Source organism: Sparus aurata, chromosome 14 (assembly GCF_900880675.1).
Source record: "Sparus aurata chromosome 14, fSpaAur1.1, whole genome shotgun sequence".
NCBI lineage: Eukaryota > Metazoa > Chordata > Actinopteri > Spariformes > Sparidae > Sparus > Sparus aurata.
The window spans coordinates 24,643,731-24,658,666 of NC_044200.1; the positions used below are offsets into that span (position 1 = coordinate 24,643,731).

At 46.5% G+C, this 14,936-nt stretch overlaps 2 protein-coding genes across 3 annotated transcripts in view; both read right to left on the minus strand.

Moving 5' to 3' along the window:
• LOC115595755 (NACHT, LRR and PYD domains-containing protein 14-like) overlaps positions 1–14,936 on the minus strand; it is a 965,684-nt gene that overhangs the window by 688,776 nt on the left and 261,972 nt on the right.
• LOC115595812 (PHD finger protein 21A-like) overlaps positions 1–14,936 on the minus strand; it is a 58,774-nt gene that overhangs the window by 16,768 nt on the left and 27,070 nt on the right. For both annotated transcript variants that reach the window (XM_030440660.1, XM_030440659.1), the window contains exon 3: positions 4,900–4,950. In XM_030440660.1, coding sequence (XP_030296520.1) covers positions 4,900–4,950 — 51 coding nt within the window. The remainder of the gene's footprint in view (positions 1–4,899; positions 4,951–14,936) is intronic.

Below are 14,936 nucleotides of genomic sequence, written 5' to 3' on the forward strand. Positions count from 1 at the left end.
ATCACACATAGTTTCCTCATTTCCCTCGTTTAAAAACAACATGATTCCTTCACTGCGCTCTGATCTCCTGTTTCTGTCAAAGACAGTAAGAGTTTGTTTCCAGAGGAGAAACGACAGGTGAACACATTAGTTAGTCTGTCGGCTGGTTTTACTTCAACAACACGTCGTCTTTCAGGAGAAACTCGACAAACATTAACGTGTTTACTTCAGATCAGAATTCTCTGCTGGAGATTTTCATATCAAACATCAGAATAAAGACATTGTTATTGTGATATCTACTGTAACCTAACTCACCATTAGTCTGGAGTTTTATGTAATTTGTATTTAATGACCAGAATCTGAAGGTGACATGTTCCGTACATCTGTGGTTGTGTTCTGACTGACAGCGCGGGTACAAGGTTAAACTCCGTCCTCTTGTTTTAAACAAATGCACCTTTAACGACTCAGCTAGAGAGAACTTGATCAGATATCTGTATGCAGCAGCAGGAGCGTCATCAGCAGGAACATCTGCTCCACCACAACCTCGCTGCGTCTCTTCTCAGATATTTGAGAACTTCCTGCAGGCGCTCGGGGGCTCCGAGGGGACAAAGGGAGGGTGTTTCTGTCCTCCCCTCCTCCCCCCTTCAGCCCGAGGCGGAGAGGAAACATCCCAACACACTCCTCCGTGCAGGAGGAGGGGCCTCGTGATGTAACATGGAGGCCTGACGCTGAAACGACTTCACATGAACCTCTAATCAAATCCATTTTATTCATGAAGAGAAACATCACAGTCAGATCACGTCGGTACAGTCAAACACGTCCTCTGGATCGACACACAGGAAGTAGATGTGGCTGGAGCAGAACTACAGAATGTGAGGGAACTTCCTGCAGACTCTTTGTTTCAAACTCAACAGTCTGAAGGGAAAAACTAGCATCACTTCATGGAGCTCGTCCTGAGCTGAGGCACCGCGACAGATGTCACGTCTGAACTCTCTACAAGTCCTCAAGTTAGAATGTGTTGTGTGAGGTCACAGTGGCCCCGACCTCTGACCTCTGACCTCTGACCTCTCATCAGTTCATCCTCCAGTCACAGAGGACAAAGGTGCTCGAGTTAATACAACGAGCGGTCAGTGTTTACATTCAGCCTCGGTGGTGTTTTCTGTTCAGCAGCTTCAAGCTGAATGAGAGATAAAATCATTCTCTGATTCTCTGATACTGTAACTCATGTCCAGAGAAGTCAATCAGTGCTCAGGATCCAATCACCGTGACGACAAACAGCCTCATTTCTGATTATAAAGTGAGTGGACACGTGACTCATCAAAGCTTCACGTTCTCAGTTCCAGCTCGAGGTCCGATGTGATGGTAACTCCTCACATCGGGTTAAAGGACGGTGACGTTTATCTGAACAACTGTAAAACACCTGACTGAGACTGAAGACCAGGACCAGGACCAGGACCCGGGCCAGGACCAGGACCAGGACCAGGACCAGGACCCGGGCCAGGACCCGGACCAGGACCAGGACCCGGGCCAGGACCAGGACCCGGGCCAGGACCAGGACCAGGACCCGGGCCAGCCAGACACGCTGTCCACTCCGTGTTTTAAAGATGTATATTTATGCAGCCTGTCACCGCTCTTTGTTCTATATTTACTCAGCCACATCTCACACTATCCTCTGACCGCTGGAGCCTGACTGAGCGCGCTCAGTGCCAGGATGTGTTGAGGACAGATAGTCGAGCTCAGACGGAGGAGTCGTTCTAACACCAGAGAGTCACAGAGGAGATGAACCTGAACACACCTTTTCTGTCAACTGTAAACATCTAAAAACAATCTGATTCTTTTACTTTGAAAGAAACAGGAAGTCCTTCTTTTAAGAGGAGACATTACTTTGGCAGTTTGGGCAGTTTTGCTTCAATAACACAATAATATAATGTTGTTATAGTGATGACAGTGATCTATTAGCTGTCTGGGACTTTATCTTTAAAGGGTTAGTGTATAAGAAATGGCCAGAGATTAGCAGCACAACCGCTAACTGCTGCTCACTGTACTGCAGCTGTCGTTAGCACGTAGCTCCTCTCTGGTTCTGAAGGGTTCTGCAGGGCGGTGGGTTCATTCACACCTGATTTATAGAATAACTGAATCCTAAGAACACTAATATCATACAATATAATATCTAATTTATGGAGCACTAAAAGAAGAGAAGTCTTTACTGGATGTTCATGTTCCGGTTCTGAAGAAGATTCTAGAAAATGTCTGATTGAAATACAAACACTAAGTCAGTGCTCAGCTGTGGAGGCTTGGTGCTGACGTCCCTGCTCACCTGTAGTGTCTCCTCTCATGACACCTCCTCATCACAGTTTATGGAGGAGGTGTGGAGCAGAGCCTCTCTCTCTCCACCTCCCTCCTCCTCCTCCCTCCTCCCCCCCTCCTTCTTCTTCTTGCCTCGCCGAGTGTGACGACTTTCAATATCAGTGTATTTGATTTGAGGCCAGCGGGTAAATATTGACAGAGTGGATCTGAATGGAAGACGCTCTGTTTCTGCAGCGCTGCGTCTGAGATGAGTTTTCCTCTGTCGTCGGAGGAGGTGGAGCATCACGGCGGGGCTCGCTGGTGGAGGATGGAGGAGGGAGGATATTGGGACGGCGGCGTGGGGCTCTGGGAGGCTGCCGCGGCCTCCCGTCAACAACAGCCATTTTCTTTCATTTGTTTCCCCTCTCGACATCCATCCCACTGACTGCTGCCGCCATCAGCTCAGCTGGCTGTGAACCATCCATTCCTCTCTTCCCTCGTCCTCTCTCGTCTGCAGCTGCAGCTCTGATTGAATCATGAAATACAGGAGCGAGCACACAAAGTGACCCTGACTTCTGTTTAAACTAGTTCCCTCTCCAACTCAATGATTCACTCCATACAGCCAATTAAAGGCGCCCTTAACAACGACAGCCATCAGAGCTGCCCCCCCACACACACCCCCGACGCTTTTCAGCGCCATTATTGCTCATCCGCAATCACTTCAAATTAGATCTACAAGTCAATACCAGAAGTCAATATTTAATTTGCTCATAGCAGGTGGTGATTCAGGCAGAGACATGGTGGATCGCCGTGTCCTTCATACAAAGCACGGACCGGCCGAGAACAACAGGCGGGAAACTGGAGATACAGTTCTATAGTTTCTGGAAAATATAAACTAATCTATATATTAGTATGTTAGACAACATCTGAAAGGAGAGTCGCCCAGTTTGTTCGATAGGAACTCCAGTGAGCTGAGTGAATACTGAAGATTGAAGTCTTCAGTAGGAACCAATAGGACACAGACAGGAAGTGAGTCTCATCCCGGCGTCTGTTGGAAATAAGGAAAATGTGGTCGACTTCAGCTGAAGTGAAGACAACACCACAACTGTGACGCCGTTTTAACACGTCTGTACATCAAATTCTGATTTAAAGTATAAAGGAAACTATGTGAATCTCCTTCAGAGCCTCTCAGGACCAATCAGTGTTCAAACTGTTCTTAATGGATCGTCTGTACGTCCCTCCTGGTGCCTCAGTGCATGCTGGGACATTCTGTGACCCGAGGATGAAGCAGGGTCGAGAGAGCTCGCTCCGTCCTAAACGACTGTTTTTAGGATAAGACGTTGGCCGGCCTGCCTTGATGTTGACTGGCTGTTAAACACTTTAGTGAACCCTCCGGAGAATCCTCAAGCAGCTCCACTCTGTCGTATGATGATGTTCAGGATTGATCTCCCTCCTCGGCTCTGTCTAATTATGCCTCAGGGAGGTAACAAAGGAAGGTGTTGCTCAGCGGACTCTTCATTACTTGGCTGGAGGACCGTGGCAGCAGCTCGCTGAGCAAAACCTGGTGAGGACTCGTGTTTATCTGTTGTCTTAATGCGGCCGACGGCGGTTTGCTTCCTCGTCGACACCTCTGGGAATGTTTCTGTTCTGCAGGAATCACTCAGAACTTTTGCGGGTATGGTTGAAACGGCAGCGGTCGACTCTGGAGGAGCGGTTTTAATTAGCTCCTCTGGTTAACAGCAGCAGGAGTGAGAGTACGCTGATAGAACACGGTTTACAACATGACCGTCACGGCGCGTTGAAAGCTGCTCAAACTGACAAGAGTCCTGCCAGAACCAGCCGAGGAGGGAAACATGCAAATCTACCCATTTACAAGGTAAACCTGTAAAACAAATTCAGCCTCAATTACACACGCTGATGCCTCGCAACAATTATCCACCCATCACAGAGCGCACAGTTCATTTTAATTAGGGTTTTTTTTTGTTCCGAGCTCTTCTGCTCTGCGAGGGCCTGCAGAAAGAAGAGCCGCCACCATCCACTTCCACCCCGTAATGAATCGCAGCTCTGAAATTAAACTGACGTGTAATGAATCTCCATCCTTCTCTCTGTTTTACTCCTCTCTCTTCAACTCATTTAAATTCATCAGCTCTTTCCTGCAGCCACAGAGACTCACTGTAAGTCTGCCACAGCACAGTGTCAGAGACAAAGTCCACGATAAGCTTTACTTTCCCTCAAGCTTCTCAACAATTCGGATGTCACTTCCTGCTCTGTATGAAACACACAGACTCCATGTTTCTACTCAAACACAGAAAGAAGTTCATGTAGAACATTTTCTGAATTAACAAGAAGGTCCAAATAATGCAGAATGAGTCAGAGACAGAGTTTCACAGAGTTTATAAAGTGTCTCCACATCAACAACTCACTAAACTGACACATTTGTTAAGGGAGTCTGGTGCTGCTGTGTTACCGGTTCAATGGAACAGTGAAGCACCTGGAGATCAGACAGTGTGTGGTCCATTTTTATGTCCACAGGTTGAGGATAAACTTTTTCGGTGAGCCAAAGTTTCCTTCTTCCTCAGTAAACTAGTACACCTGTATTTATCCCATCATCAGTGTGCTGTGAACAGAACTCACCTGTCCGTTCTGAAGTTCGTTGAGGCCTTTGCACAACGTCTGATTCTGCAACTGAGAGAGAAGAAAAAAGAAAACAGAGTCAATAAAACGTTCAGGAGGAAACAGACTCACATCGACGTTTTACACAATCAGTGCGGTGACATTTCTGGAAATTCAGAAATCCTGATTCACAGGACTGTTACTGGTTAATCCAATCATTAATAAACCTGACAGATCAATTCATCTCATCACACTGACTGAAAATTCAATGAAGACGCTCATTGATTAGAAACAGTGACCTTCTGAAACTGAGAGCAGAATATAACAGGGAGAGAGTAACAGAACAGTTACCTTATTTTACTAAAGTATATTTACACTGTGACATAAATCAATCGATCGCTCAGAATCCACCTGTAAACACCTGAACACCAGCCTCCACTGACAGCAGCACCTGAACTCCAAACACACTAAAAGAGTCATCCTCTGGGATCACGAACATCCACAGCAGATTTAATTGAACCGCAGCGATCAGTTTTTGTAACATCTTGTCACAAAGTGGAAATTTAGTTTTGAGTTCATAGTCTCCTCAATGTAAAGGGTTCATCCTCTGGGGACAATTAATGTGCTTTGAGAAATTCATCATAATCTGACCAGTTAATGATTTTTTTTTTCCTCAGGTGCAAGTTGACATTTTGGGTGAAGGTTAAGAAATCAGTAAATTCATCAAGGTTTATCCTCTGGAATCACCAAAATCTTAGCAAATGTTCCTCTTGGGACTATGAATTACCACAACAAATGAAAATGCAGTAATAAGCTTTTATATATCTTCTCATAATCCTAAATAACAACAAGGTCCGGGTTCAGCAAATATCATTGCTTCATCCACTGGAGACCATGATTATCCACAGCAGATTTCATGGGAATGCAACCATTAGTTTCTGTATTTGTATTTTAATGAAACACAAGTAGAGTAAAGGTTGAGAAATCCTGAAATTCGTTGAGCTGTATCCTCAGTGGACAACGATTATTCAGAGGAGTTCTAACGGATGAAGCTGGTGCAACAGAAAAGGTGGAGATGTTATTCATGAATCGACATCAGCAGCTGGTGGACTTCTCCTCGCCCACCCTGCTCTTTGACAAACACCGGTGAAGCCTCAGGAGACACCGACAGAGGCGTGGGATCACGGCCGGACCGATCCGAGCCTGCAGAGGAAGATCTGCGTCCCTTCGTCATCTGTAATCTAACGTGGAGGAACGTCTGGGGACGGCGGCAGAGAAACTGACGCCCGGTCGAGAATCCTGACTTTTTAATTTCCCTCCAGCGGGGCCGGCGGTTCGGGTGGAGGGAGACGAGTGTGTGAGGACAGTCGGGTAGATAAATAGAGGCGGATTCATTCGGTATGCATTGCTTTTCACGCTGGGGAAATTTATAAGCGGAGTGCTGATAGTTTCCAGATCAGGTGCACTCGGGAGTTGAGCGGCGTTGCGTCAGAGAGAGATTACTGCACCGTTTTACAACACGGCGTTTTACTGTGTCACCGTCACCTCCTCCGCCTCAGAGCGCTCCGTCAGTGTTACTGCAGAGGACTCCTGCACATCAGTCGAGGTTGTTACAGCCGTCAGCTGGAGGACGTGAGGACGGTGACCTCTGCTGCGACAGGACAGAGGCTGGGGAGGAAACACTCACACATATACACCATCAGCTTTTAAACATGGTGCTGCTCTCTTCAAACACACAGTTTATTTGTGCGTTTATTCTTAACAACTGCTGACACGGCTGCATTAATAACGTCTGTGTTTGTCCTCAGTTTGTTCGAGGTCTGGCCTCATGTTTAAGTGTCGCCCCTGAAGAAAATTATACGTTTCTCAATGAAAATATAATTAACACCTCGCTGCTGAATCCTCTTCAGTTTTGAGTCTTGCTTATGAAGTTATAAGAAGAAAACTTTTATTCAAACCAATGTTCTGACATTTGAAAATTGCATTTACAGATTCAGAGAGTTATTTTGTCCAACAGTGAAAGTGAAAATTGAGCCGTGAAGAGAAACAAAAACAGCACGGCAAGACAAAACCTTCAGTGGTTCCTGAATGACTGATGCTTCTAATTTGTTTGATTTAAATGAGCAGAGCGAAAATAAATTCTACTTTTCTGAAACAACAGTTGCACATCAAGGTCATGAAACACTACCAGGGAAGATGCTGATTGGACAGGAGTAGAAGACGGCGTGCTGATTGGCACGTTCATGCAGAGCGTCTGTATTAAAGCCGGCCCACTGTTTGCCCTTCATTCCTAAAATACAAATATTTGGTTGACACGATAAAGATCGGCTCGCTCAGAGAAAAGGACGGACTGAATCTGCAGCTGCCTGCATGTGAATGACTGTTTTCTCCCAACACATAATCCTCCCCCTTCCCCTGAATGCAACAAAATGAAAACAAATGGCATTCCCCCCCCATATTTACAGCCAGAGCATCTGTTCAAAACGCACACAAACACAGCCGGCTTTTGCTTCCTTGTTAGCATTTGGATGGGGAGGCTTTCTGGGGAGAGCATTAGCGCTGTTTGGCTAACTCTGACGGGCTTCATCTCTCAAAGCTGCAACCGTGGAGCCTCGTGGGAAACGGCGGCCACCTGCCCAGCTGCCTCCATCGCAACACTCCCAACTCTCTGCTGTCGGCTGCAGCCGCCCCACATTCAACCACCGCCAGATATATCAACAAACACTCTGCGGTGGTCCAATCAGCACGCAGCAGCTGCCAAAAGTGGCTAAAAAACTTTTTAAGGTGATTATGTGTGAGTCAGGGTCAAAGGTGAAAGAAAATCTGAATAAAATCAATCATGACTGAAGACAGAAAGATAATATTTTAATATGGCGACACAGCAACATGAGGTCACGCTGTAAGAAACGTTTCAACAAGTCAAGAACGGGAACAATTATCCCAAAATGAGCCGAATGGAGCCATCGAGCTGTAAGTGTTTAAATGAAAAGGGTTCATCCTCTGAGGTTACGAATGTGTTTACAGTCAAGATTCTGAACTTTACTTTATATAAAGTGGAAAACTGAAAGCAAAAGAAGAAGTTTTGGCTTATTTTCAGTTCTAAAGGGGAAAAGTAAATTAAAGATTCATCCTCTGGGACCATGAATATCCACAGAAGATTAGTTTGATAGTTAAAATGTTGAGCTTTGGGGAATCATCCTCTGGTGACTCTGAATGTCTGAGGGATTCACTCCACTCTGGCCGGATGTTGGTGAAATGTCTCGCTGTCGACTGAAGATTTGAAGAAAATATTCCTGCCAGGTAGTCTGATGAAGGACACTGGCTGGAGGGTTAGAGAACCAATCACAGGAGGAGGAGGAGGAGGAGGAGGAGGAGGAGGAGGACGAGGAGGACGAGGAGGAGGAGGAGGAGGAGGAGGAGGAGGAGGAGGCCTGGTCCCGGGTGTGACAGCAGCTGATGGCAGCGTGAGGATGGAACATGCTCCGACATGCCAGTGTTCAATTAGAGGTGTGGCTCTCACATATTCACAGCTCCAGCAGGAAAACAGCCACTTAGTTACAGTGAAAACGACTGCTGGAGCATCATTTAGGACGCCTGTGGATACTGTTTCTACATGTTAATTAAAAGAAGCTCTTGGAAGCTCGCTTTACCAGCTGTTCTGTCGGTTTTGGAGGAAAAAAACATTTTTCTTTGCAGCACTGCTGATTTCTGACCAGGCAGGACTCTGAAACAGCAGCTGCTCCACGTTCAGGTCAAACCTGCCGATAACATCAGAATAATGCTTCTGAATCGTTCAGATGCAGACTACAGCTGCAGATGATTCACAAAACATTAATAAAGACATTTACAACTGATGACACCTGTTCAAACAATGTTTATCTGGATCCACACAGAACATTACTGGGTCTATTCTGGGCCGAGACTCATCCTCCAGTTTGGCCTGTCTGGTTGGTGGTTTTTGTGTAATCCTGCTGACAAACCAACAAACAAACAGACAAACTAACCAACCAATCAGCAAACAGACCTGAGTAACACCTCATCGACAGAGGCAGCGTGCATATTTATGCAGACGACACTCAAACGTACGTTGTTACGTCACCAAGAGAAAACAGTTTATTGAACAAATCACAGACCAACAATCGACTGGACTTCAGTCTCCAGGTGAACTCTGCCGTCCACTCAGGTGTCGGCTGGTTCCTACAGTGTGGTAGATAGAATCTGATTGGCTGCCACTTCTATAAATCTCAGCGGTTCAGGATCGTGAACTTTTCCTGCACCTGACTGGACAAACAACAAACACGCGGCTCGCTGGGCTTTTATTGCTTTCTACTTTCAAACGATAAAAAAATGGCAGCTCTTCAGAAAACGAGCGACTGCACAAATGTTTTATTACAAACCCAACATGATAAAGAGGTGAATCCTGTTTACATTCAGAACAGCAGCCGTTTATCTCTCCTGTTTTCATCCTCACAGTTCTCTGATGGGCTTCCATCTGTCAGCATCACAAGCTGAGCTGTGGAGGCCGACGCTGAGAGAGACGGCTGATAGTCGTTCTCTAACAGGTCGCTGTGGAGAAAGTGATTGAGCTGCAGACGTGCTGTGGCCTCTCGCTTCGCCTCTGGGAGCTGCCGACGACACGCCGCCATCCATTTTTGCAGGCAGCATGTGTGTGTGTGTGTGTGTGTGTGTGTGTGTGTGTGTGTGTGTGTGCCACTCCATCTCCATGCGATCACACAACACATTGCCTTTTCATTAGATGCAGGTAAATGAAATTGTCTTTTGTCTTCTGCGGCTGCACATGTGAGAGGAAGTCGTCCACGTACAGACACAGAATCTGATCACCGCTAACAGACTCGTGTAAGCGTTACATAAAGAAAACCAGACTGAACGTCTACATGCGACTCCTCTTCCTCCCGCTCACCCTGTCACTGTGACTAACGCTCCACCACACAGAACCGAGGGGAACCAGCAGTCCTCACATTTATTTGGACGTGAGCAGATGAATATAAAACGCACAATCGACTCCCAGCACACCCACCTCGTCTGCTGCTCGGTCTGACGAGAAAACCCTGTTCTGTCTTCAGGGTCCTCATTTGTTTTAGTGCAAACATCCATTCTTTCACTTTTTAACCAAGTTACCGACACTAACTGTGATATTAAAAATAAAATAATGATACTGTGGTAATAATACACGTGAGATAATAATAATAATCTGTAGGCTGAAGAGTGTTTGATAGCCTGAAAGCTAGCTGACGTTAGCTCACCTGCAGCTCGTTAACACAGAGCTGAACCCTCCTCACTGAGCCACGAGGTACCAGAAGCTTCATGTAATTAAACATCTAGCCAGAGGAGGAGTTGTTGCAGATAACTGTGATGTTTTCACTGTCGGGGTTCACAGAGGAGACAAACCACTTCATGCAACGTGAAGAGAAAAGTCTGTAACGCCAAGAAGTGTGACACACATCCCACCGCTTCCCATCACATCCACGGCATTGTTGCACTGACGTCAGCTCACAGTTGAGATTCACGACAGGTTAAATGGATTTGTTGCGGCTGCAGACGGACTCCTGATAAGCATGGAAGAGGAGGATATCACTGTAATGAGACATTAAGCAGCCGGTGGGACGAGCTGACGTCATCGTGTCACGGCGCTCTGCTCTGAGCCTCAGAGAGGTCGTGTTCATGTGTAACCTGCAGAGGAAAACAACGTTCTCAACCTGGTTTTGTTGAAGTCATCAGACTTTGATAGCGCGTCTCACCTGACTGAACAGGTGAGTCTGTACATGCAGGTTTTCTGTCCTGCTGACCACTGAGAGGCTCTCTGCAGCCATCTGAACGAGGCTGGTCTCGCCAAGATGGCTGCCGAGCGGCGAGGCTAGACTTTGACGTTATCTTAGCATTTTTACTGCCGTTAGCTAAAACTCAGCCCACAGCTGTGCATGGAGTCCTCACCAACATACTGACAGCACGCTGACACAGTGACAGGTCTGTGTAGCTGTGACCTGAACATCGTCTGCAGGTGTGACAGTAACCTGCTGACGTGATGACATCATAACATAAATACTGCTGCTTCTACTTTGGATGGAACAGACGCTGTAACATCGTATTGCTGCCCTCTGCTGCTAGTCTGTTACGTTCCCTTTAACACTTATTAATATAGATAAACATGTTTCAGTCCATCAGCTCCTGCAGCTCCACCTGAAGCACTGCCAGTCCTGTTTACTGACTGAAGTTATACAACTGTAATCACAGAGAACAGAGAACATCTTTTTCTACAGATCTCATGATATCATTATTATCACAAATTAGTTTTGTGTTGTGAACATCTGATATCATGCAGCTGATAAAGATATCTACACCTCTGCTGCTTTGATTCAGGTTCTTTATAGAAACGTTAAATTAAATCTATGTTTAATTAAACGATGTACACACAGGAGGAGGCAGCAGAGGTCAGCGACGCCTGTGCTGTATGTTTAACATTCACCTCCTCTGAGCTGATACAAGAAAACACAAACCAGCTTCACGTCTTCACGTGTGTGTGAGGCAGCACGGCCTTCATCTGAACGACTGAATGCCGTCAGAGAGCGAGATCAGGCCGCAGAAGCACCTCAGCAGCACTGTGTCTTTATTTGTATGTGAGCAGGAGCCTTGTTATATTTGGCATGTTGCTACGGAAACTGGCCTTCATTTAAGAACTATTGTTGCCTCTTCCATGAAGGGCGGAACAAACTGTGCCGAGGTTTTCTTTTCATTTCTGAAGTATCCCTTTGACACGGCGCTCAGGTACAGCAGAGTTCAGAGACGCGCTAAAGAGCTCCGACGGAAAAGAAAAATCTGCGGCAAGCAAGTCATTATTTTTCATTAAGCAAAGCCGCACAGTAATCACTCTTCAGTTCAGGGCCCAGATTCAGCTGACCGCTGAATAATGTGCAGTGAACACACACACACACACACACACACACACACACACACACACACACACACACACACACACACACACACACCCACACACACACACACACACACACACACACACACACACACACACACACACACACACACACACACACACACACACACACACACACAGACACACACACACACACACACTGCCAGGAGCTGTGGAGGGACAACATGGATATACAGTCCTCAGAAATAACACAGCGCCTGTGGGCAGCAGCAGCACTTCAGCTCGCTCCAAATAATTGGGTTAATTTAGCCGTTTAGTGTGATGACGCCTCAGGACGGCGCCCAAAAAAGCAGCTCCAACAGTTAACAGGAAAATACAAAATAAAAGCACGGCAGCAGTTAGCAGCGGCAGCAGCAGTTAGCAGCAGCAGCAGCAGCAGCAGCAGTTAGCAGCAGCAGCAGCAGCAGTTAGCAGCAGCAGCAGCAGTTAGCAGCAGTTAGCAGCAGCAGCAGTTAGCAGCAGCAGCAGTTAGCAGCAGCAGCAGTTAGCAGCAGTTAGCAGCAGCAGCAGTTAGCAGCAGCAGCAGTTAGCAGCAGCAGCACTTCAGCTCGCTCCAAATAATTGGGTTAATTTAGCCGTTTAGTGTGATGACGCCTCAGGACGGCGCCCAAAAAAGTCCACAGCAGCTCCAACAGTTAACAGGAAAATACAAAATAAAAGCACGGCAGCAGCAGTTAGCAGCAGCAGTTAGCAGCAGCAGCAGCAGTTAGCAGCAGCAGCAGTTAGCAGCAGCAGCAGTTAGCAGCAGCAGCAGCAGTTAGCAGCAGCAGTTAGCAGCAGTTAGCAGCAGCAGCAGTTAGCAGCAGCAGCAGTTAGCAGCAGCAGCAGTTAGCAGCAGCAGTTAGCAGCAGCAGCAGTTAGCAGCAGCAGCAGCAGCTCACAGCTTCCTACCGTTCTGCCTTTATCTCTTTCTCCGGGGCACTTCTGTCCAAACCCCATTTATTTTTAATTGCTTTTGTCCGCATCTTTGTTTGCGTCTCTGCGGCCTCCGATAAGCAAGGCAATAATGGGAAATTAATTTGAATACATTTACAGAGGTAGCTAAAATGTCAGCCTTTATAATAAAACTCCTGGCTGCAGAGAGCAGCGCGAACATGAACCTCATTCAGCTGCTTCCATTAGCTTCCTGTGCAGCGCTCACATTTCCATACGCGTGCTAACAAAGCAGCTGGTGTCTCCGGCGGGCGACATGTAAACACAGTGTATGTCAGAGGGCAAGAGGACGCTCCACAGCCGTCTGGACGGAGGGAGAAGTCGGTGGAGCAGAGGCTGCAGAGCGCTCACACAGACACTGATAGCACAGTCAGACTGTGTCAGGGCCCAACATTAAGAAGAACAAGTCTTTAGTGCATCTGTGAGCAGCAGTTTAGTGCTCATCAGGAGGTGAGGAGAGCTGAGCTGAAGCAGCCGAACAACACCTGCAGAGGACTGAAACATGGCCGACCGCCTCCCTCCTTATAGAGTCCTTAGAATGTCTGTCGTCTGAAGGTCCAGTACAGTTTTAATGTAGTGAGATGAAATACATGTTAGATTAAACAGAACTGTATGTTAGTCTGGTCCGGTCTGCTTCTGCTCCTGCTGTTTTGGAAACAAAGGTATGCCAGAGTAAGCAGAAAATGAGTGTCCACATACTTCAGTAGTGTATTCAGATGATAGTCTCGTAAATCATCGTCTTTTTAATCTCGTGACCTAAACTCACTCACAGCCTCAGAAAACGTTTCAAAACTACAGAAAGCTACATTTCTACTAAATCCTGCTTTTTTCTGCTGAGGTTTGGTGTGTCGGATTGCTGTTAATACTACAGCACCCATAAGCCTTATCTTCCTGTTGCCATGGAGACCACAGAGCATCTCAGCAGCAGGTCCTTCTTGCCTTCCAACCTTCCTTCGTACGATGCATTCATGTGCAGTAAAACACAATCAGAGGAAGGATTCTCTGAACAGCATCACCTTGTAGATTTTGCTGTTTTTAGCTTCTACAACACATCGGTGTAAATCGAGGCCATTATCGTCCCTTTGTCACATTTCCCTCCTCTTCACTCCAACTCTACATGCCGTAGCTGCCTTTCACCCATCACTCACGGCGACCTTGTAGAGGAAAAACAAATTAAAGTCCCATTTATTAACCGGCGCTCTTTGTAAGCGCCTGACTGGCAGCACAAGGACGGCCCCCGCCACTGCTAAATTTAACCCCAAACCTAACAAACACCACACAGATGATTCAGCTTTTATTTAGCTGGTTTTGATGAACTGTTTGTGGTTTTATCAACACAACAGTTCATCTTGCTGCTGCTCGGTCTCTCCGGGAACAGATGACACACACACACACACACACACACACACACACGGATGAGTGAATCAAAACGACATTTTTCATTCAGTTCAGTCCTGAACACAGCCGAGACTCCATCCGCCCGCCGGCCTTCAGCTCAAGGTGATCCTCACGATAACTGAACACAAACCTCATGAAACGTTCAGATTCATGAGCATTAACTGCTCCTGTCTCACAGAAAGGCTCTCAGACGGTTAACAGATGAATCTGATGCTGACGAATCACACAAATAGATGCAAATCGAACACTGAGGCGAGATAGAACTTAAACAGAAGTGAGGGTTTATTTATATCAAGAAATATCAAGAAAATCCAAAATAGGTTTGGGTGGGTTAAGGTCCGGTGTACGAGCCTGACCCGGGTGATGAACTGGAACTTGTCAGTGTGGAAGAGCTGGAAACAAGCAGCTAGTTAGCAGCTAGTTAGCAGCTAGTTAGCTGCAGCCCTGGGACAACGAACAAGGCAGCAGATCACTGCAGTAACCGCTAACTGCTGCTAATAGAAGCTGCTGTTAGCTGGTAAGGTGCACTGAAGGATGTTTAGACGTTAAACACGGATGATGTAGAAATCCATAAAACATCTCACCCTGATTTGGTTAGAATATGATTAAATAAGTGAACTCCTCGTGTCTGATTTTAACATATTTATGTGTCTGAATTCCAGAAACACATTTCTTAGAGTGTGAACAGAACACAGCAGCTTACTGCAGGCACGTTCTGATGATGTATATTCACATAATCAACATATTCTGGTTGAAA